Raw genomic sequence first — 24,051 nt, 5'->3', positions numbered from 1 at the left:
ATTCCTCCACCTTGTATAGATAGATAGATAGATGTGTGTGTGTGTGTGTGTGTGTGTGTGTGTGTGTGTGTATAGATAGATGGATGTGTGTGTTTGTATAGATGGATGTGTGTGTTTGTATAGATGGATGTGTGTGTTTGTATAGATGGATGGATGGATGTGTGTTTGTATAGATGGATGGATGGATGTGTGTGTTTGTATAGATGGATGGATGGATGTGTGTGTTTGTATAGATGGATGTGTGTGTTTGTATAGATGGATGTGTGTGTGTTTGTATAGATGGATGTGTGTGTGTTTGTATAGATGGATGTGTGTGTGTTTGTATAGATAGATGTGTGTGTGTATAGATAGGTGTGTGTGTGTATATATATATATATATATATATATATGTATATATGTATGTATATATATATATATATATATATATATATATATAGAGAAGAAATGACCTAGGCGCAAATAAGCCAGGAAAGAAACAAAGAGAAAAATATCATAGGGCAGTATGTCTGTTACTTTCAGAGTTAAGGTGGTAAGGTATACACTTACACTTAATCAGCCAAATATAAGCCTTTAATCCACCACTGGGATTCAGGAACACTGCTGCTGGGATTTCTTTGCTGTTTGCATGGATCTCAGACTCTCCACGACTGCTGCTTGCTTCAGGGGTCACCTTTTCATCTGCAGCTGCGTGTCTCTCGTAGAGTAAGCTGTCCGGTCCACTGCACTGCTGCTAGCCTGGTTTACTTCCGCGTCACGTGCTCCGGCTCCAATTCTCGCGAGACTTCGACCTCCAATGACGTCACAGCGCTATCTCCACTCCGTTCTGCAGCGCGTCTCACTCTGCTCGGTTTGAAATGCCTGCAATGACTGCAGGGTCTGCCCTACGCGTTTCTCCTCTAGGGCTTCCTCAGGGGCATAATTATATACATATATACATACATACATACATACATACATACATACATACATACATACATACATACATACATAAATACAGTGGGGCCCAGTCATGCGGCGGGTTTCGTTCCAAGGACCCGCCACAAAGCGAAAATCATAGCAAAGCGGATCCGGCGATTTTCGTTATGTGCGCATGCGCAGACCGGCAATGCGCAACAATGGCGGCCCCCTTCTCGGTATCGGCGGATCGCCGAGAAGCAGGGCCTTCCTGTATATACATACACACACACACACACACATTGACACACACACACACACACACATACATACACACACACACATACACACACACATACACACACACACACACATATACACACGCACACACATATACACACACACAAAGATATACTTACTGTACTTTTTCATTTCAAGTATAGTTTTTGTGTCCTGAGATTTTTCCCTAGCACCCTAGATTCCACTAACTTTGAATGAATAGCTTTGAAACAAAAACTGATTTGCATGAATACGTCTTGTAATTCAGTGCTTCGGGGTTGGTTCTTGCAAAAGTGTCTTCGCTAAATGTATTTCTGCCTTTACAGTTTTGCCGGGTACCGTCTTTGTCCAGTCTATTTTGAGAATGCACTTTAAATGCTAGAACTAGGCTGGAGGGATTAGGTTAGGAAATCCCATCCATTGTGATAATCCTGAGAGGAGCGGCCTGTATTTCTTTATAATTCCTCAAATAAATGGGCTTCCGGCAGTAGCTAGTGTGCAAACCAATACTCCCCAAACTATTGGAAGTATTTTTGTTTAATACTGTTATTGTTGGTTGAATTCTTGACAGAATGTGTCACTTCACTGAGGGCATGAATTGCTTTACCATTATCCAAAGGACGATGGCAAGTCAAAACATCTAAATGGATGACGTCCAGAACAAGTTCACCTGGCAATGAAGTTAAAATGGGTGTCGTTTGTTTAGCTTACCTGAATCAGGTGGTGGGAGATGTGGGCCCCCCCGGAGCTGGTCTGCCGCCCTCCTGGGTCCCGAATGACCAACAGTTTAGTCCACTGGGCAAGTAAACCGATGTCCAATAGAAAGTTGCCATGTCATCTAGAGAGGAGGTTACAACTTTCTATTCGTGATCCTGCTGCCATATTTGTAGTTTGTCACAACAAGCACAAAAAAGGACAAATATCTCTGCCACCCGGATCAGGTAACTAAAGAGAAACCTCATTGGAGGGGGGGGTGACGCTGCTTTAACACACAACAAAGAACCAGGGATCCGCCGAGAGAGTATAGTATATCGTATAGGGCCGGCATAATCAAAAGCACTTCAGAATTGTTGGCTCAAATAAATACTAATAATGCATTATGTTAATGGTGTGGTCATCTGCTTTATAATTTCCAGGCAAAATTACGAGACTAATGAAGAGTAATGTTAATTACCAATGAATTGTATGCACGTATCTCACTTTTTGCAAGTGACTGTATTGTTTGTTCCTGAATGATGTATGCATGTTTTATATTTACATAGACAATAAAAAGGCACTATAATACAATAAGTGCATACCTGCATTCGGAGACAAGATCAAAACAGTGCCTTTTGAGTGCTTGACTTTTTTGTTGTTGCAATTTTCGCAAAATAAAAAAAACAATTTCATAGATCGATATCATACAGAAAGATTCGTAAAGAAACATATGGTACCCCGTTACTTCCATAATGAATAAAACATGAACCACCGGCACAAGTCCATGTGCAGCTCATAAAGAAGCATATTGTACGGATGAGCAAAGAGCAGAAATGAAAGTACAAGGTATAAGAGCCTCTGAAACAAAGTACACCCGGTTGAATGTATGATTTCAGCACTGCCATGAGAGTGATGTTACCACTGACAAACCTGAAATAGCTGTCGTGTGGATCAATCAAACTCCAAACCCTTTTTCTGTTACTTTATAGCCAGTACATTTTAGGGTTTTATTTTTTTTTTGTTTTATTTTTTTTAAACTACAGTCTGCAAAATGTTTATAAATATCTTCCTTTCTGCTTGGTCTCTACGTGATGTCGCTGTGATGTCTTCACATATTGCGCTTTCATTACTGATCTAGATTGCAGAGGGGTTATTTAAATACGTTTGGGTATAAGAGGGTTTTCCGTTGAGCAGGTGGCGAGACTGATTTTGTGTAGCAGCTAACAGATAACTACTATGTAATTGCACCAGTTCCTGCCTGGCACAGTACTAGCATTTCTGTGCTTCAGTTGTTTCTGCCTAATGTATCTGATGTTTTGAAGGATAGTAATTCTGTTTCTAAATTCGGATGTATAATGAGTGCTTTATTAAATTGCGTACCAAATCAAGCAGCCCGAGGGAACATATGCCCTGTTTCTAGATCTTAAAAGCGAAAAGCAGCATTATTGGTGGCGAGCTTTCTTAACCAGTGAATTATAGTGCATCAAAAAGTTGGTGTCTGTGTTTTTTTTTTGTTTGTTTGTTTTTGTTTTTGTTTTTTTAACTGAGCTGAATTTTCCTAAATCTGACTTTTCTTAATTGCTGTATAGGAGTTAAAGTAGCCTTCCACCTACATATTTACCTATACAAATTAATATATTGCCATGGGTAATTGGTACAAAGCTTATGATCATGACTCCCCATGGAAATGAATGTGCTACAATCTTTAATAAAGACCACAATCTATTACAAGGACTATTTATATTTGATTCCTTATGATAAGTAACATGGTGTAGTGTAGTATATATTCGGTTTCCCATGCAACGGAGCGTGTTGGATGAGTAATGTGTTCCCATGGAAGGGAATGTATGCTGTAGGTGTCAGTGAGATTTGGAATTGTATTACTTGGTTCCAATAGACATGGTTGTGCAGGTTTAGAGCCAGTGGGACCTCCAGAGCTGAACTGCACTATTGTCAACTTCAGGGACCCACCAGTTCCTGAGATACCAGTGAAGTTACCAGTATTACCTCTTGGTTTCTGAATGGGATTGAAATGGCCATCCAATGATTTGGCAGCCATTTCGATCCACCTAAGGGAGCTTTAAACTCTGTAATTTCACTGTTAAGTATACCGGTCTCTGGAGCTGAAAATAGTGGTGTTTTGGCTTAGGGGCACAACCGGCAATGTTCTGGCATAAATGGTCTGTATTGCTTTATAACTCTGCTATAAACAGTGAAGTTGTAGCGCAAAGATTGTAGCATTAGCTACAAGCCGCTGATGGAAGTAGTGGTTGAATGTTAAGCGGTGTTTTGTCACTGTATTTTCTAACCACATATGTTTAACCCTTTGCTTGCCACAAGACCTAGCCTCTACGTCATGGGGTCTGGCACTCCGCAGTCATGTGATCGTGCGGTGCCGGAGGAGCCGGGGCACTCTGGTACCGCTGCCTTTGATACTTAAAGGGTTAATATGTTCTAAATATTTTTAAACCTTTCCGTATTCCATATATAGAGAATATATTGAGGTTTGCCCAATGCATTCTGTGCTTTAAGCTGCTATGTATCTCTCAGGTCCATAGAAACAATGATGATTATCTACTTGGAAGAGGTAAATTGAAAGGTAAACGTAGATTAGCTTAAACCCGCAATCTGCGCTATGAGAGAGATTTATATCGATATTTATTATTTTGCCTTACTTAAACTAGCAGGTCCCCTGCCCTTCGGCAATGCCTTGGTTTCTGCAGTACTGGCAGCGGGCAAAAACATTTGTCAGCCGTTAACAAAATGTACCCTGACGTGCTGGGATCATACAGGCAAGCTAAAGGTTACGATCACTGACATTGTTAGCGGAATTGAAAAACACACGGTTTGTGTATTGTGGATGTGCATGGAAATACTTACATCACTATACAGAGAGAGGTAGGTGGTGGGGAGTATATAAAATAACAGCAGCCATGTTGGTGATTTTAGTTGCTCGGCTTGCCTTCTGGAGTGTTTACAAAACGTATACCTTGCACTGCTGCTACAGCTGAATAGTTGTGGACTTGAAAGATGCATGCGGTCACGTGATGCTGTAGGGAAGACCGTTCCTTACCGCTAGCTTGATGTCCCTGTGCTGCGTTGTGAGCTCAGCTGGTGGAGGATGGTTTTCCCATGTCTCACAGCAGATCCTTTGTCTTCCAGGGCTCTAATCCCCAGCGACACATTTCCTTTTTATCACACCATCTCGCCTAAGCAAGCAGCCTGGGCTGCTAATTGTTAGTGTTCCAGCTTTTGGATGTTACAAAGCAGAGTTCCAAGGGATCTGTGAATGCACTGAGCTGATGCAGCCACAGCTCGGGAGAGCTTGTGATTTTGTGACGGTTGCTTTTTTTTTCATTCCACATGTAACTCCTGCCCGCTCTTGCATTAACAGAGGACTCCGCAGAGCAAGCACGATGCTGGCAGCAGAGATGCAGAGAAGCAGACTGACGGGCAAGGAACCTCAGACATCGGCATGGGCACCGCTGCAAATGGGCAGGTGAATGGACGAAAGAAAATGTGCAGTTAATTTAAGCCCTGGGCTTTTATTTGTTGATTAATTTGAAGATTGGGGATGTCATTTGTCTGTTGTGCTTAGGCGTTAGTGCTTGGTGTCTGGGATAAAAGGGCACTGCACTGTACTGTATAACCATTAGAGACTGCTTGACTCCGAATAGGGTTACCAAACCCCTGCAGTGTTCAAATAATTAAAATAACCGAGGGATGAATCGTTAGCCAGAAAGCAGGCCACATGCATCTTTTGTGCATGATCTGGGAATGCTGCGCTGTCAGGTGAATGGTGCTTGAGCGGGTGTCTTGTGCATCACATCCAAAAGGCTGACATTTTTCTTTGTTTAATCAGACTGCAGGAATTGTGTCTTCCAGTCGCAGCTCTGAATACAGTAATGCAGTACGATGGGCGATTAGCACAGTACGCCATTATTTTGTGTTCCACTTGCTGCGTTTAATCACTGGCATAAAGCTCTGAGTTTAAGAGGACATAAAATGGGAGTCATTACAGTAAAGGGCAATGTAGCAAGACCTGTAACACATTGGTCTACGGGGAAGGTCTGCACGTACTCTATGTATTTTTATTGATAGAGTACCAACCGTGTCTGCAGAACGTTACAGGGTAGACATTAGAAAAGTTAAAATAGAATAAATGCAGCCACTGGGAAAATACATTTGAGCAGAAAATGACATGAAGGTGACTTCATATTTCGATCGGCAATTTTAACTGCGTCCTGCACGGATGAACAAAAAGTGTATGTAATGGGCAGGCTGCTGCAGGGATGTACTGCGGGTGGGGGTGCGATCATTTTACAGAAACCAGAATTGAGCAGGAGGTGATGTATTTAGGTGGACAAGCACAATGTTTTTGTTACCTGTACCTGAGCCTTCAAACCTTGACCGTGTCTAAATCTCATGTGCAATCCTATGTTGAGATAAGGGGAAATAAAACAGCTGGAGAAAGTCACTCTCAATGTGTTGGGATAACCGAACAAAGCCGAATTTAAAGACACGCTCTGCACATTTTAGGCTGATCTTGCAGCGCGTTCTGCTTGGTGATGTCTTACTGCCATTTTATAAATAAGTTGCCCATTAGTAAAAATATCGAAGCTGCAGTTAATGGGGAATTGCTTAGCCGTATAACAGTAGTTTTTATCATTTACAAACGGTGTAAAAAATGTAAGTACAAATAAAGCAGAGGTGACGGATGCAGAGCAAAGTGAGGAAGCCAAGGAAACACAAGATTGTGGAGAACAGTTATAGAGCAGTATTTAGAAAAAATAACAGCCGTGTGTAAAAGCCTTTAAAAAAAAAAATGTATATTTTCCCAGCACAAAACGATTAGATTATTTAATAATTGAGTAAAACAAAGTTGAGGTTATACGTACGAGGGGGGAAAAAATGTATGGATAAGCCAAGTACCTGCCGCAGTCTAATGCTGTCCTTTGTTATTTTCCTTGGTAGGTAGGCTATCATCTTTCTGCCAAGCATAATGTACATATGACATTCGGATGACAAGAAGTTGCTAATAGGAGGTTTTTTTGTATGCTTTTGTTGCATGCAGTAAATAGTATTAACATTTTCTTCAATTAAAACCGTCCGCAGGGTGGTCAGATTGTCATTTCAGATTATCCCTGTTTGAGATAGAAATGCTCCCACGGCAGCCTTGAGAATCTGCATGTTATTATGCAGGAAGCACAGATATGTCCGTCTGTTAATACTTTTTATTCTGGGTATATATATATATCTATATCTATCTTTGATTGATGGACCTATCCAAGTCCCTATAGGACGTGACCTTATTCTGGGATGTGACATTTTACAAGGAGTAAAAAGAAAAACGCATCCATACTACTTTAAAAAAAAATATACCTAAAACCGAGAATTCATCTAGTATTTGTGCATGAGCTCCCTTCAGTGTCCGAGATAACAGCACTACCGTATCTCATTACGTTTCAGAGGTCTCTGCCAGGGAAAGGAGCCACAGGGGAATTTGACCCACTATGTGGCATTGTCTGCGCTAATAGGTTTTGATGTGTACACTGTATTTAGATGTTGAGTTGGGCACAATGAGTTGTAAAAGGATTAAAATTATTTAAAGTTTACAACTTTGAAAACGAAACCTTACTAAACCAATCTTTACTACTGTGAAGTATGTCATCATACTGCTGCTTGCTATATACTGCGGTATGTTACTCTTATTATTTTGCTTAAAATTAACACTTCTTGGTCTTTTTTTTTTTTTTCCTTTAAAGTGAGTTTTTTTTGTTCCATTCTAAAATCAATTACTTAAATGTCAGAGACAGAAGTTCACAATCGGTGATCTATTCCCTGCTGTAACCAGAACCTCCAGTGCAGAGACCATCTGTCTTAAACACCCCGCCCATGGAACTCCTCCTGTATTGGATGGGACCTGCAATGCATTGTTCATCTAAGCATTGCAGGTTGTTTTTGCTAATAAAGGTGCTAAAAGGGAGTCGCCTGGTTTGTTTTGTAGCTTCTTACAGATACTGTAAGTGCTAACAGAGCTATACAAGTAAAGCTACCAGATGCCCTAGCATAGTTACCATTTGCACAGGTCTAAACAAAATCGGGAATAACGTGGGAGTATAAAGATTTGTTAAAATCGCCAAGACAATGTTTTCTTTTAAATAGAGTATTGTAAAGTCCATTTTTAGAGGAGCACCTTAAGCTTTCTCCAGTATATTGCTGGTTCGTGTAGCCCTGTCCCGGGTTCAGCCTTCTTGAAATGTGTATATATATATATATTAAAAGGAGTCGGAGCACAATGTCAAATTGTATACGGTTTTTAAAGCCCGACTTCTGCGCGCTCAAAGTACTTTAGTAAGACTTAACACTGTAGCAGCGTAAGCTTCAACTTCATTTTCTTCCCTAATTTGCAGAGCAGTCTTCATATCTAAAGTGCTATTTCCTTTGTGCACATTTTATTCAAATAATGTTTTTTAAGCCAGATGGCTACTGGCTTGTGTTCAGAGGCTTTCATGAGCCATCTGGGGAAGATCTTATTTTATGAAGGCCACAGGGGTGGAGAAGGTTAATCACTGGGTGACTTAATGGATCAAGCTGTAATCCTTTCATACCCCAGAGACTGACTTTGTATACTCGTGTATACTTGAGTGGTGAATATTTGATGATGTCGTGATGTGCAGCACTGACAAGTTTGTGAAAATATTCACTCAAGTCTACACGTCATTAAATTGATGGGACAGAATGAAAATGTGTGCAAAGAATTAATCTTTTATATTTACCCAACTGTTCTTTTTAATTAAACACTGTACAACTAGGCACTGAAATGTATTACATTGCTTTTTGCGATTTGTTTGTAAAGCCATTAATGCTGAAGAAACAGTTTTAAAAAAACACATTTATGGGATATTCTTGATCCGTTCTGCAACCAAAATGAGCATCCATTCAATGTTATTGCTGATCACTGTGATTACAATGTGTCCACGGTAGCTCAGCAAATAACATATCTGTGTGGTCCCAAGCTCACTGCAAACTTGGGTAATGCTGCGGCCCCCCTGGCGCTGACCGCGCTCATGCTTGGAGAGCGGTGACGTCACCAGCTCTCCAAGCATGAGCACCGGGTGTCCTTGCTATATCGCAAGCGCGCGCGGGGGGACATTGCAGGCAAGCCGAGCGCGGTTCAGAGTCAGGTTTTTTTTGTTTATGTAAGTGCCAAGTATAGGGGGGCGTGTGTGCCCGCACACGAGCGTGCACCGCGTGAGCGGGGACGTCTAAATTTAAATTGCTAGAAGTAACCTCGCCAAGCACCGCGCGGGCAGCGGGGCCGCAGCCTAACAAATAAGAGCAGCAAATCATAACAAAGCATGATGCCAACAGTTAGGGCCGGGTTAGGGACTTCCTCAGGGCACCACTGTGAATAACTCTCAACCTTAAAGCCACAATCCCCTCCAGAATCCTATAAGAATGTAACTCCTGTAGTGTATCTTGCCCAATGAGAATGTCCCACTCTTTAAAAAAAATAAAAAAATAAAAAAAAGTCTTTCTAGTGTGGAGGAAAAAAAGATTATTTCTGTAAGCGCTATCTACTGAGTTTAGCATGGTAACTTTTAGACTGCAGTGAGCTCAGGGAGAGATATTCATTTTTATCTACAGGACACTTAATATTGCAAACGCTCATGTCTTGGACGAAGCACCAGATTTAAAAAAAAAAAAAAAAAAAAAACTTTGAAAAGAGCAAGAGAAGATTTCTTTCTTTTTTTTTTTTTTTAATAACTTAAATTTTTATTGATGTAAAGCACAGGAACAAATTATACCGTAGCAGTAACATGTGCACAGAAAATAAAATGAGAATCAAAATAGATTTATGAAAAAGTTACATTGCGGTGTGAAGAACAACAAAACAACACAGGACAAGACTAGACTGACTGAGACAACATCTAGCTCACGGTGTATCTGTTGCTATCATACTTATAGCATTATATAGCGTGCTACCAGACGGGATGGGGTGGGAATGACATGGGGGGAGGGGGGAGGAGAGTAGGAGGATGGTGTGGGGGAGCAAGCCCTCAGGTGTGGGGGAGGATCTTAGGGAGATGCAGTTTGGGTTAGGGTTTGTTAAGCCTCGTCCTATCTGGGTGTCTGTCCGAGTCACTACTGTGCGGGGTCTTTCCTGCGAGATTGTTGTGACGGGAGGAAAGGGTTAATACCTGATTTGCCATGCATTGCTGTTGTTGCCCTGTCCCCGCCATTTTTATTCCCCATGTGCAGGCCATTCCCTGTCTGCGAGGGTAAAAGACAAGATGCCTTGCTTGCCCATACCCTCTAACCAACACATGATAGCAGATCTTAAATGTAAGGCAGGATGTATTTGTTTGTAAGTCCAAGCAGGAATTACTTGGACATAAAGCTGTGATATGGGTGAATGAGCTTCGGTATTTTTATGACCAAGCCTTAAAGGGTTGTAATTATTTTTATGATGGAACCTCAAAAGGCTCCCACAGATTTAGAGTCCCCCCTTGTCAATTATGACAAGACCCAGAGGCCCATAATGTATACAATACTGGCATACTGATGCACAGCAGTTGTCAGGCTAGTGACACCTTTAAGACAGCCCAGACACAGTGGCCCCAAGAAATGGGTGTAGCCCAGGTATGCTAAGTGGCATGGGCGTCAACCTGACCCATGCGGCCTGCCCACCGGACAGCCCTTTTGACCGGTCTTATGAACTGTGGGTCACTTGGCTATTCGTGGGTTTTTTTGTTCCCATGAGGGGATTGGATCCACATGTTAAAGATAGCTTTGGGCAGTGTATAAATGTGGCTTCCCATTTATTCCCAGTGTGATTCTTGAATTTTAATCCATGATGTAAAGATGCAAGACTTTGTTCTAGTACAGCAGCAACCAGTCCAGGAGTGAAGGGGTTAACAACCACATAACCACAGGACTTTTAAAACCAAGGCTGCATTTCTTGCACTGGCAAGCAAAGGACCATTTCTTTCGTTCCAAGGACAATTTATTTCGTTTCCTGATCCCAGTGAGTGTGGTTTTAAGTGTATTCTGCAGATGTTGTGTGTTTGTCTATTAAGGAAATAAATCACAATTTATTTTGCAACTTGTTCTGTTCAATCAAGTACCCAGAAATATAAATGTGTTGATAAAAGTTGATGTCATCGTGACAATTGTCCATGATAACCGAGGACTCTGTGTAGAGATGAGGTATGATCTGGTCGAGCTATAGGAGAATGCATTTTGAGTTATCAATGCCAAATTGTGGGACGCTCCACCCCGGGGATGTCTGTTTGGGCTAGCCAAGGTACCCAGATCTTTAGATAATTGTTGCCAGTGTCATTAACTAAGCTTGTTAATTTCTCCATCTGGCAGACGTGCCAAATCCTGTTCCGAATCTTGGGGATGGGTGGGATCTCATTAAGTTTCCATACTGCTACGATCTCGCATCGGGTCGCATGGGCAAGGTGCCCGATTAATTTATTATTTGCTCTTGAGACCCCCTCTAGTGGTTTGTTCAGGAGGAACAACCACGGGTCGAGGGGAATCGGGAGGCCCAAGATCCTCTGAGTCCAATCTCGAATTTCTTCCCATAGTGGGGCAATCCGAGGGCAAGACCACAGCATATGTAACAGGTCAGCCGACTCTCCGCACTATCGAGGGCACAGTGGGGAGAGTCCTGGCACATACCTTGATAATTTTAGTGGGGTGTGGTACCATCTCATTAGGACCTTATATGCATTCTCCTTTAGTGTTGTCCAGATTGAGCTTTTGGCTGCAGCTAAATAGATATTATCCAAGTCCTCATCCTCTAAGGTTTCTCCTAGGTCTGATTCCCACTGGGCTCTGTATCTCGGGTGTCGCTGAGCCGGGTCGATAGAACCGACCACCTCTGCGATGTGAGTCCTGACGTGTCTGATTCTGCCAGACAGAGCTTTTCGAAGTTAGTCAGTGCTGGATAAGGGGCAAATTTGTTATAAAATGCTCGGACCTGAAGGTACTTACAAAATTCAGAGTGCGGGATGCTTTTTTCGGATCTTATATGTTCAAATGTTTTGATTTTTTTTTGCTATTTCCCTCCAGGTCTCTGAGGCGTACATATCCCGCCTTTTCCCAAATTGAGGTACTGCTACATCACAGACCAGGAGCAAAGTTGGAGTTCCCCCATAGCGGGGACATCAGGGAGTTTTCAGTGGTTAGGGAGGCTTTGACGTATTCCATATTTGACAGTGAGTTGGTCATAGAGGAAAGCGGAATATCAGCCACTACTCGTGCTGTTTTGAGGAGCCAAATTAGGGACTTCAGCTCTATTGGGGCGCAAATCGCCCCCTCTAGCTCCACAAATCGCTTCAATGTAGGGCTGGAGTTCCATTGAATAATTTGGCTTAATTGTGCCGCTTTGTAGTAGGACAACAGGCAAGGTACCGCTAAGCCCCCTGCAGCAGTGGGACGTTTCATAATTAATTGGTTTACTCTCGTTTTTTTGCCTCCTCAGATAAATTTGGAGATATCAAACTGAAGCGAGAGTAAGTCTTTCAGTCTCAGTGGCACCAGTAGCGTTAGGAATAGGTACAGGATGCGGGGGAGAAGATTAATTTTGATACTCTGTATCCTGCCTATCCATGAGATTCCTTGGGAAGACCACTTTAAGATGTCAGCTTTTAACGACCGAATTAAGGGAGGGGTAGTTTGCTTTATAAATGTCTCTGACATCTCTGGTGATACGGATTCCCAAGTATTTAATCTGGTTTTGCCTCCAATTAAAATCAAAATTTAGCTTTAGTAGCTTTTCTACCTCCGTGGGGAGGCTGATGTTAAGAGCTTCCGATTTAGATTGGTTGATTTTGAATCCAGATATTTTAGTAAATTTGTCTAGCAAGTTTAAGAGGTTTGGCAGAGAGGTGAGGGGTCGTGAAAGTAATAATAAAATATCGTCAGCGAATAGAGCTGCTTTGTGGGACTGCGAGCAAATATCGACCCCTACTATGTCTGGGCAACTACGGATCTGCGCTGCTAGGGGTTCCATACAGAGGACAAACAGGAGAGGGAATAACGGGCACCCCTGTCTCGTGCCGTCTTTAATTTGGAACTGGACAGATTGAAAGCCCTGATGTATGACCCTAGCAGTAGGGCCTGAGTAAAGTGCCATGCTCGCTTCACTCACCCTATCTCCGAATCCAAATGCCCCGAGCGTCTCATTTAAATACGGCCAGTCGATCCTGTCGAACGCTTTTTCTGCATCCAGACTTAACATCATATTTTGAGATTTTCCTCGGTTTGCCAATTCTATCAGATTAATGATTCGTCGGGTGTTGTCCGCTGCTTGTCTACCTTTAATAAATCCGACTTGATCTGGATGCATCAGTCTGGGCAGGATCTGACTTAATCTATTGGCCAGAAGTTTGGCGTAGATTTTGATATCAGTGTTAATCAGGGAGATTGGTCTATAACTTTTGCAGTCCAGCGGATCTTTACCTGATGTATGGATTAGTGATATAGACGCCCAAAGCATTTCTCCGGGGATCGGGGCTCACGCTAAAATTGCGTTAAACATGCAGAGCAGCTTGGGGGCTAGTATTTTGCAGAACTTTTTATAGTATACCCGTCAGGGCCGGGGGCCTTAGACGGTTTTAGTTCTTTTATAACTGTGGTTATCTCCTCTACAGTAAATTCGGCACCCAGACTCTCTCTCAGCCTCCGTAAGTTTTGCTAGGAAATCTCCTAGGGTTCTACTCGTTTTGGTAGTATGTGCTACTTTTTCTCCGTTATATAGAGATTCGTAAATTTTGCCCAAGTCGTCTACTATAATTTTAGGATTGTCCGAAGTGGCGCCCGACTCCAATCTAATCGCTTGGATATTCTAATTGGCCTGTCTGTTACAAAGGAGTCGGGCCAGCTTCGTATCTGGCCTGTTAGCCCTCTCATAGAATTTTCTCTTAGACCAACAGAGCGAATTGTCTGCCCTGGATGTCAGAAGCATATTTAATTCAATTCTAGTGTCTTTCATTTCCTTGAGGACCTGCGAATCTGAGTTTTTTTGTGTCTCTTAAGTAGGGAGCTTAATTTAGTCTGAAGGGATATAATTTTGGCATCTCTCTCTCTCTTCCGTCTCGCTGCGACATTTATCAACGTGCCTCTGAGGTCGCCTTGTGAGCCTCCCAGAGAGTTAACTGAGATTCTACAGAGCCTATGTTGATTTCAAAGAATTGGATGATTTCTTTACCAATGTGTTCGCATATGTCAGGGATTTTCAAAATGGATTCGTTTAATTTCCAGTTTGCTCCGAGCCTGTCATGTTTAATTTGGTTACACCTTAGCTCTATAGGTGCATGGTCGGACCATGAAATATTATGGATTTCCGCTCGGGCGACCAACGGGACCAGTCTACTAGAGACGACGAAGTAGTCGATTCTACTGTACGAATTGTGAGGGTGGGAGTAAAATGTGTAATCCCTCTCTAAAGGGTGCAATTCTCTCCAAATATCTGATAATTGTTTTTTACGAAGGCCTGCTGTCAGGGAGAGCTGTACTTTCTTGTTGTTCTCTTTAGGGGTACTAGACCTATCTAAGGCTGGTTGGAGGGCAATATTGAAATCCCCTGCTACAATCAGATGACCATGTGCTAAAGTGTATAGGGTTTGGAAGAAGGTGTCAAAAAATGTTGCATCTTGCTCACAGGGAGCATACACAGCTGCAAATGTGATGGGTTGTTCATGTATGGAGCCTGTTAGAATGATGTATCGGCCTTCTTTATCTCGTCTTATTGCCTTAGTGACAAAAGGAATCCTTTTATGGAAAAGCATGGCAATCCCCTTTTTTTTCAGGTGCTGAGGAAAGACAGAACTTAGAGAATTGTTTATCCATATAGCGAGGAGCACTCTTGTCGCTAAAGTGTGTTTCTTGGAGCATCAGTACATCGGCACCTCGTCGTTTATATTCTGTGAAAGCTATTTTGAGTTTAGTGCGGCTATTGAAACCTTTTACATTGTGTGAGATAAGGGCTATTATATGTTAGTGGGTGTGGAGTGTAGCTTCTGAGTGGTAATCTTACCCCTCTCCTAGGGCCGGGCAATCTGTCGGTCAGGTTGACAGACGATTTGGAGACGTTTGTTCCGTAGGGATTGTGAAGGGCCGCTCCTTTATCCGCTAAGTGAGGGGAAGGTGGTGGTGGGGGGGAAGACATGAGGATCGGGGGGGACGACACACATGTAACATACAGAAAACATGAAAACAACACTGTCAGCTTTATCGATATGTTTCTATTAGCATATAAACATAGAATGTGCAGGATCCCCTCTGGGCCAGCCCGAGAGGGATCCTTGTGCATGTAGGTAGAGCCCGACAGATCGTCCAACAGAATGGATTGATCTGTGTCCCGGGGGACAGGCCACCTAAGGACTTTAACACGACCCATTAAGTATTTATGGGTCGAAAGTGGAGACGCCTGCAGCGGGGGGGGGGGGGGTAGCGCCCCGTCGGCGCAACTTGGGATACAATATATTAGCTTGTACCGGGAAAGTTTTTGTGTTTAACAATTACTGGCAGCAAACAGTAAATATATAAAAAAAAAAATCTATAAACAACCTATCTTACCAACGGCGTAAGATAATGAACAACGGGGTAGGTATGTACTTGTAAACGGGGGGAGAGCCTACCTCCTTCTGTGGGAGTCTTATATGGTTTTAGTATGACACTACCCTTATCTAAGTAGCTTATATAGCCTATATAGCTTTCTTTGCTTATATAGCCTATATAACCTGTATAACCTACAGAACCTGTCTGACTCTCAAAGCATACGTAACCTAAACGTTTGTATGTATAGATACCGTGCCTAAATATCAGGAATAAGCTTATATAAACCTATGTTAATAACCTTTGTAAATAAGCCTGTAGAACCTAAGTGAACTAAGTGAGGTATTTCTATGCCCCTTAGATTGTAACATTAGCAATATATTAGATCGTATCTAATTTAAGCCCAACCCCTAATCCTATGTCCTGAGACCTGCCTTTGAAATATACATTTCTGGTGTTTAGAGGGCTGTGAAAGGTTGGTCACATGGGTTACCCCTGCTGCTGAGTGGACTCTGGCATGTTTAAGCACAGCCCTTAACTAGGGTGGGAGCAGGGCAGGACCGGACTCGGTGGCCTTTATTGTGCTTGATTTGCGTGTTCTCTCTGGCGTGTGCTGCTGGGGAGGGAAGGAGTTGTTGTCCCTTGCAGGACACTCCGGTCGCTCCGCGTCTTCCCCCCCGCGGCCATGACGTCACTGCCGCCTCCGACCAATCCGCGACCCCCGCGTCACTGCGAGGCACCGGAAGAGGGGGGGAGGGACCGGAAGAGGAGGGAAGGCCGCCATTTTGCTGGTGTAGGTTGAGCTGATCGGAGGCGTGTCCTGCTGGCCCGCGTCTCTCCTCGGAGGGTCCAGCTCAGCATGAAGACAGCATAAAGACAAGATGGCTGCCGCTTCGATTTTTCAGGCGGATCGTCAGGGGGAACAGCAGGGGAGCCAAAACGGAGACCATCAGATGTCGAGTCAGGAGCGTTGTGCTTTCGGCAGGGCTCGCTGGGATGGTGCAACTAGATGAGCCTGTTGAGGTACCTTCTTTCGGGGGCCGTCAGCACGATCTGCTGGGCTCCTCTTGAGGTGGTCCAGCTCGACTTATTTCTTGTCTTTAGGAGGAGCGGCCACGTGCCCAGCCAAACCCACTGTGCTCTAGGTGGATGAAGGAACCTCGCCCCTCGCCGGGGAAGTATGCGGGGAGATCCGAGGGGACCCCGAGGATTGCCCCAGGCCCAGCTTGCGGAGGAATGCGTCTCCATCTGCAGGTCTGCTTAAGGTATGTGCATTACCATTTTTAACTACAAGCAGCGCGAAGGAGAATAGCCAGCGGTACTTGAGGTTATTATCATCACTAGCCCCAGGCCTCTCCTCCTGGCCAGTGTAGATGGGGCTAGGTCTTGAAAGACCTGAAACTGGACCTCATCAAATTTAACAAACTTTTGATTTCTGGTGTTTTGGGCGATGATTCCTTAGTTTTAAACAAATGGAATCTGACGATAATGTCTCAGGGGGGACGGGAGCGGAGAGCCCTATGGCATCTATCAAGGTGTCTATCCAGAGCATTGCCGTCTGGTATAAGGTGTTCTACCCAGCGGTTGATAAAGTCTTCTGGGTCTGAAACTTCCTCTGGGACCCCTCTGATGCGGAGGTTATTTCTCCTTTCTCTATTTTCGGAGTCTTCAATCTTGTCCCCCATATCTTTTACTTGGGCAGAAAGAGAGGCCACTTCTGCTTTGGTGTGCTGTAGGGCTGCGATTGTATCATCCAATTTCACTTCCAAGGGGTTTGTTCGTTCACCCAGGGCATCTAAATCTTTGCGCAGGGCCCAGAGCTCTGACTTGAATCTCCTCATCTCCCTACAAAGTTCTTTTATGTCTTTTACTCTTGCCCATTCCTGGTCTGCGGATCCAGATGGAGGTCTGGTAGCTTCAACATCTGTGTCTTCGTCGCCCGTGTCAGTAGCTGTAACAGAGGGAGGCTTTTCTCTGTTCTTGTCTTTTCCTTTTCCGCCCGTCGCCATTGCTGCAGGTGAATTGAGAGGGGTCTTACGAAAATAACTTGCAATCGAGGTAACTCTTTTGCCTTTTCTTGTGTGCAACGGCATCCCCTGCCGTTCAGATAGCTGAGGCTGTCTTTATTGCTGGGAATTGTGAGCAAATTGCCGGTATATAATCATATAATCACGCCGGCGGGCAGGAGCTGAGACTTCAAGCTTCCATGCACCACCTCCGTGGGCGTGTCCGAGAAGATTTCTTAAAGTAAAAAACAAAAACAAAAAATTGGCAATCCGCACAGGCTGCTGCTTTTAAAACCCATCATTTGCTATTCTGTGTAAAGAAATGGCACCCATTTGAAAGTTCTTTTTTGACTACGGAAACCACGTTGAAACGCCACTTGAAATTAATTGGCATTCTGTACAACATAGGGAGTAGCTGAACATTGAAAGGTAATGCTATGAAGCAATAATATTAAAATATTGGCTGGAGTATATATACTATTAATGAGAGCAATTGTATCCTGGATAAACCCAACTAAACATTTTGATAGCTGTTATAAGCTGCAGAATAGCAAGAAATGTAGACTGGAAAAATTCAAATCTAAAATTAATGGATGCTATAAACTGATATCACTAGGTAAAAAATAATGAACAAGTATTGCTTATGAAAATTATATATTATTAAACACTGACAAAACTGTAACAATGGTATCTGGGACCAAGGCTAAATTTCTAAAGCTTCCAATGAATGACCTCCAGATCAGAACCGACTCTAATACTATCCTAGCCCCTGTTACTAGTTTCAAATATTTGGGCATATGGTTTGACTCCCATTTAACATTTGGGTTGCACATTGATACCCTGATAGCCAAAACCCATGCCAAACTAGGTCTATTATATAGGAACAAATCCTCCCTACGTCTGTTTGTCAGAAAATGCAGCACACAGCAGATGCTGATGCCAGTTATAGAGTATGGGGACATAGTCACCCCAAACTCACCTTGGCAAACTTGATACCCTCTACAACTCAATATGCCGCTTTGTCCTCCAATGCAACAACAACACACACCACTGCGAAATGCTCAAAGAACTAGATTGGTCATCACTTAAGTCTAGGCACAAAGTTCACCTTGCCTGTCTTGCCTTCAAATTAGCTTTCTGGCTAAGCTACCGCCTATCTGAACAAGCTCATCACCCCTACAACATACAGCACTTATCATCTGAGATCTGACTCCAAAGACTGTTCATGGGCCCACGGTTCAACAAAGTATCCGTCCGCTCCTCCTTCTCTTACCGTGCACCCCAAAACTGGAACAACCTACCGGAGACTCTCACAGCCACCACCAGTCTAAGTTCTTTCAAAACTAAAGCTGTCCCACATTTTTATCTGGTCTGGTACATATGTCTATAACATGATCTCTAACTGTGCATGCAATGTCTTCTATATAATGTAAAACCCTGTTCACTTATGTAACTATGTATTGTAACCAAGCATTTGTCATCATAATTCTGTGCCCAGGACATACTTGAAAACGAGAGGTGTAACTCTCAATGTATTACTTCCTGGTAAAACATTTTATAAATAAATAATATATTTGCAATCATTCTTAATTTGGTATGTCTGAATGCCTTCGGCTGCATCCTCTCATGAAGGATAGTCCCAATATCTAATACAGATAACTTTCAAAAGTATAATACTTGCAGTATAGAGATGAACCACAATTTGCAACCCCAAATATTAGCATGGTGAGGCAAGAGGGGGAAGATAACCCTTTAGGTGTCTTTTTTCATTGTGAGTAAACACACAAAACACAGATGACCCATTGCACTCAAACTACATAACTCAAAAAGGTTTCCTGTACACTTGGTTATACTGAAACCTATTAAATGAACAAACCCATTGGGTCTCTTTTGTAGGAGTATTCCATCCCAATTGCTACCTCTTGGAGATCTAGCTATATGTTCATTCCCCTGCAGTGTCTTTCAAGGACACCCTCACTGAAGTGCTTGATGTATATTACTCTTTTCTGTAACAGTAGATTTGAGCATGCTCTTATTTGTCCTCGCAGAATATAGCCCATAAGGGAACGTGAGAAAGTATACAACTTAATTATTTTCACAAATATATATGCACAGTGTTTAAGGAGCATGCTGCTGGTGAAAGGATTGGCCATACAATCTTGAAACTTACCTTGATGTTGGTTAGCAGGCTTGGCATTATTTGATAAAAGGATGTAACCAAAAGTCTCCTTTCTCATACAGATTTAGTTTGCACTATGTATATTTATTTCCCCATTTATTGCTATCCCCATGGGAGAAGCGCAGGGATTCACTTTCTCTTAATTAGTTTCACCCTTACAAAAAACGGCATATATATTTTGTGATTGTTGATATCATCTGTGCTTTTCAATCAGTCTGTCTGGCCTAAAATTGCAAAGACAGAATGTACCTGTGTATATAATTTGTTTGGTCATTACGTTTCAAATTCCACCAGCAGTGAAGGGGATTGTATAGGTGAAGGGGATTGTATAGGTACAGTTGCACTTCGAATCAACTAGTTGCTGTGAAGCAATGGTTCCCAAGTCCAGTACTCAAGAACCCCCTACATGTCAGGTTAGAAGGCTATCCCTGCTTCAGCACAGGTATTTTTGTCAAAATTACTTAGCCACTGATTGAGCCACCTGTGCTGAAGCGGGGATATCCTTAAAGCCTGACCTGTTGGGTGGTTCATAAGGACTGGAGTTGGGAAGCACAGGTTTGATGGATGGAAGGTGCAGCTTCCCCTGCATGTTTATATTTAAGCCTTCTACACCATACTGTACAACAGCGGTGCGCAAACTGGGGAGCGCAGGCGGTTGCAGAGGCCCCGCGCTCTTCCCCGAGTCATTCAAATGAAATGCCGGGGGACCGTTCGAGGTCTCTGCAACCTCAATTTACTGGGATTAAGTCGGCTTCTGGTCACGTCGCCATGACAACGTGACGTCAAATTACGCCACGGGTCATGTGACGCGTCATCATGGGAATGTGCGTCAAATGACGCCAGGTCACTGGGGAGGGGGCGTGAGCTCTGAAGCCGACACGTAGGAGGGGCGCAACCAAAAAACCGCTGCGCACACCTGCTGTACAATATGGTGTCAAATTTCAACCCTAGTTTTCTTCGCTTACGGATTTATTTATTTTTGATCTCTGTATTATGTTCCTAACATTTTTTTTTTGTTTTTTTTAGCCCCAAACCTCAATTACTGTTAACCCCTTCTCAATTAGTGATAACATTGAAGTCCAATTATATCACTAATTATTTGCAAAGAACCTTAGCTGATAAGCTCCCGATAGGACAGTTTCTCTAAAAAGACCCTTTGTAGTCTGCATGGAAAACAACTCTGTACTTCCAGGTGGGGTGAAGCAAGTTAGAATAAACAGTGATAATTGCCATGTGACCACCCCTGCAGGCTTTGTGTATTTTTAAATTGCAATTAAAACCACTAGGAAAGAAACATCACATTGAGGTACAGTAGGTCATTTTTAAGAGAATTGCACCATTTAAAACTCTTCACTGCCATGGGGGCATTGCTTTTCATGGTTCTAAGACGGTCCAGGAAAGTAGAAACATGTATTTATTTGACTTTATTGCCGTGCTAGAACTGCTGCACCTCGAACACATTTTATGCCAGAGGAATAGTGATACGTTTGTAGAAGAGGAGACCCGTGGAGTATGAGACGTATAACTGCATCTCCTGCTAGTCTATCACAAGGAATCACAACGAATCACAACCTAGCGTTCGTTTTTAGTTGTATGAAATGGTGATCTGTACCATGTGTAACTAGCAGTTCTGAATTGGAAGTAAATATGCTCATATATGCTTATATATAGTACCCGTGATGAGAACTCTGATGCCTTTACTTTAAATAGCATGTCATTGTTTTGATTGCAGGGTTCAGCCACTCGAGTGGACCATGAGACGGCCAGTGTTATGAGCTCTAACAGTACCTACTCTGTTCCACGAAGACTGACTAGTCACCTGGGTACCAAGGTAACTGGAGATTGTTAATCACAGGTCTCGGAAGATGCATTTTGCTATAATAGTAACTACGTTTTTCTACTGATCACTCCAATAAGCACAGCGATACTGTAGATTACTTGCTGATCCTTTCATACGAATATTAGAGACAGACCTAAATTATATTACACCATACTGTATAGTTAGACTTTTAGAATGAAGGTGTCCAGAAAACATTCTTGTGTGTTATCTATATGTGTACAGACATATATATTTGTGTATATACATATTTATGCAAGTGTAAGAGATGTATGCAGTTGTGTGCATATTCACAAGATGAACCATTTTGCAGCTAGTGGGGCTCGTAGGATCACATTTCTATCTACTATATATTTCTGAAAGCACTGTATGTCTGCGTCCCTAGCGGCAATCTCATTGGTCCCTTGGCCTGCCCGCCCCCGCACCTCTCATTGGCCTGAGGCAGAGTGACGGGCAAAAAAACACACACACACACACACACACACACACTCACACACACACCACCCCCCTCACACACACACCACCCCCCTCACACACACACACCCTCACTCTCCCCCGTCAGTTGGACCGCAGCTCACCTTCCACACACACCCCCCCCCCTCCTCTCCCGGTGCCCCTCACTCTCTCCCCCCACCTCACCCAAATCCCCACGCTCCGCACCATCACCCTCACCGTGCGCCGCGGCCCTCCTGCTCAGCAGCAAACTCCAGGCTCCTCCCCCCTCGCGGCGCGGCCCGGGCCTCCTGCTCTCCCCCTTACGTGCGCCGCTACCGTAGAGGGGAAGCGCGGGCCGGGCCTCCTGCTCTCCCCCTCACGTGCGCCGCTACCGGAGTGGGGAAGCGCGGCGCGGGACTCCCCCTCACGTGCGCCGGCTCCTGGACGGAGGGGAAGCGCGGCGCGGGACTCCCCCTCACGTGCGCCGCTACCGGAGAGGGGAAGCGCGGCGCGGGACTCCCCTCACGTGCGTCGGCTCCCGGACGGAGGGGAAGCGCGGCGCGAGACTCCCCATCACGTGCGCCGGCTCCCGGACGGAGGGGAAGCGCGGCGCGGGTCTCCTGCCACTCTTGCCCCCCCAGCTTCCCGAACTCACCTCCTGCCCCAGCCAGATGCCACGGGGTCAAGGTAAGTCACCCACTGTCTCCCACCCACGCACAGTCACCCACCCAGTCACCCACACACCCACCCACTCACCCACCCACTCACCCACTCAGTAACTCACCTTTCCACTCAGTAACTCACCTACCCACTCACTTAGTCACCCAAAAACTCACTTAGTCACCCACCCACCCACCCAGTCAAGTCACCCACCCACCCAGTCACCCACCCACCCACTCAGTCAACTCAGTCACCCACCCACCCACCCACCCAGTCACTCAGTCACCCACCCAGTCACTCAGTCACCCATTCAGTCAGTCACCCACTCACCCACCCAGTCAGTCACCCAGTCAGTCACCCACTCACCCACCCAGTCAGTCACCCACTCACCCACCCAGTCAGTCACCCACCCAGTCAGTCACCAACTCACCCACCCAGTCAGTCACCCAGTCAGACTCCCACTCACCCACCCAGTCAGTCACCCACTCACCCAGTCAGTCACCCACTCACCCACCCAGTCAGTCACCCACTCACCCACCCACTCACCCACCCAGTCAGTCTCCCACTCACCCACCCAGTCAGTCTCCCACTCACCCACCCAGTCAGTCTCCCACTCACCCACCCAGTCAGTCTCCCACTCACCCACCCAGTCAGTCTCCCACTCACCCACCCAGTCAGTCTCCCACTCACCCACCCAGTCAGTCTCCCACTCACCCACCCAGTCAGTCTCCCACCCAGTCAGTCTCCCACCCAGTCAGTCTCCCACCCAGTCAGTCTCCCACCCAGTCAGTCTCACACCCACCCACCCACCCACCCATTCAGTCTCACACTCACCCACCCATTCAGTCTCACACTCACCCACCCATTCAGTCTCACACTCACCCACCCATTCAGTCTCACACTCACCCACCCAGTCTCACCCAAAACCACCCACCCAGTCACTGACCCCACCCACCCACTCACCGACCCCACCTACCCACTCACTGACCCACCCAGTCACCGACCCCAGTCACTGACCCACCCAGTCACCGACCCTGAAAAAGTCACCCACCCACCGACCCAAAGTCAATGTGTCACCCACCCAGAGTCACCCACCCACCCACCGACCCAAAGTCACCCACCCACCGACCCAAAGTCACCCACCCACCGACCCAAAGTCATCCACCCCCCGACCCAACTCACCCACCCACCGACCCAACTCACCCACCCAACCACCGACCCAAAGTCACCCACCGACCCAAAGTCAAACCGACCCAAAGTCACCCACCCACCGACCCAAAGTCACCCACCCACCGACCCAAAGTCACCCACCCACCGACCCAAAGTCACCCACCCACCGACCCAAAGTCACCCACCCACCGACCCAAAGTCACCCACCCACCGACCCAAAGTCAAACCGACCCAAAGTCACCCACCCAGTCACCCACTCAGTCACCAACCCACCCACCCACTCAGTCAAGTGTCACCCACCCACCCACCCACACAGTCAC

General features: G+C 44.7%; 1 protein-coding gene across 5 annotated transcripts in view; it reads left to right on the top strand.

Moving 5' to 3' along the window:
- The window catches only part of APC (APC regulator of Wnt signaling pathway), a 151,072-nt gene that overhangs the window by 97,146 nt on the left and 29,875 nt on the right, over nucleotides 1-24,051 (top strand). For 3 of the 5 annotated variants that reach the window (XM_075601634.1, XM_075601643.1, XM_075601662.1), the window contains 2 exons: nucleotides 5,264-5,368; nucleotides 21,362-21,460. In XM_075601634.1, coding sequence (XP_075457749.1) covers nucleotides 5,264-5,368; nucleotides 21,362-21,460 — 204 coding nt within the window. Of the gene's footprint in view, nucleotides 1-5,263; nucleotides 5,369-16,584; nucleotides 16,710-21,361; nucleotides 21,461-24,051 lie in introns of those variants that run through there. The other 2 variants (XM_075601671.1, XM_075601654.1) reach the window with 2 other exon arrangements.

Source organism: Ascaphus truei, chromosome 1 (genome assembly GCF_040206685.1).
Source record: "Ascaphus truei isolate aAscTru1 chromosome 1, aAscTru1.hap1, whole genome shotgun sequence".
Taxonomy (NCBI): Eukaryota; Metazoa; Chordata; class Amphibia; order Anura; family Ascaphidae; genus Ascaphus; species Ascaphus truei.
The sequence above is the reverse complement of the archived record's forward strand: the minus strand, read 5'-3'. Positions and strand labels throughout refer to the sequence as shown.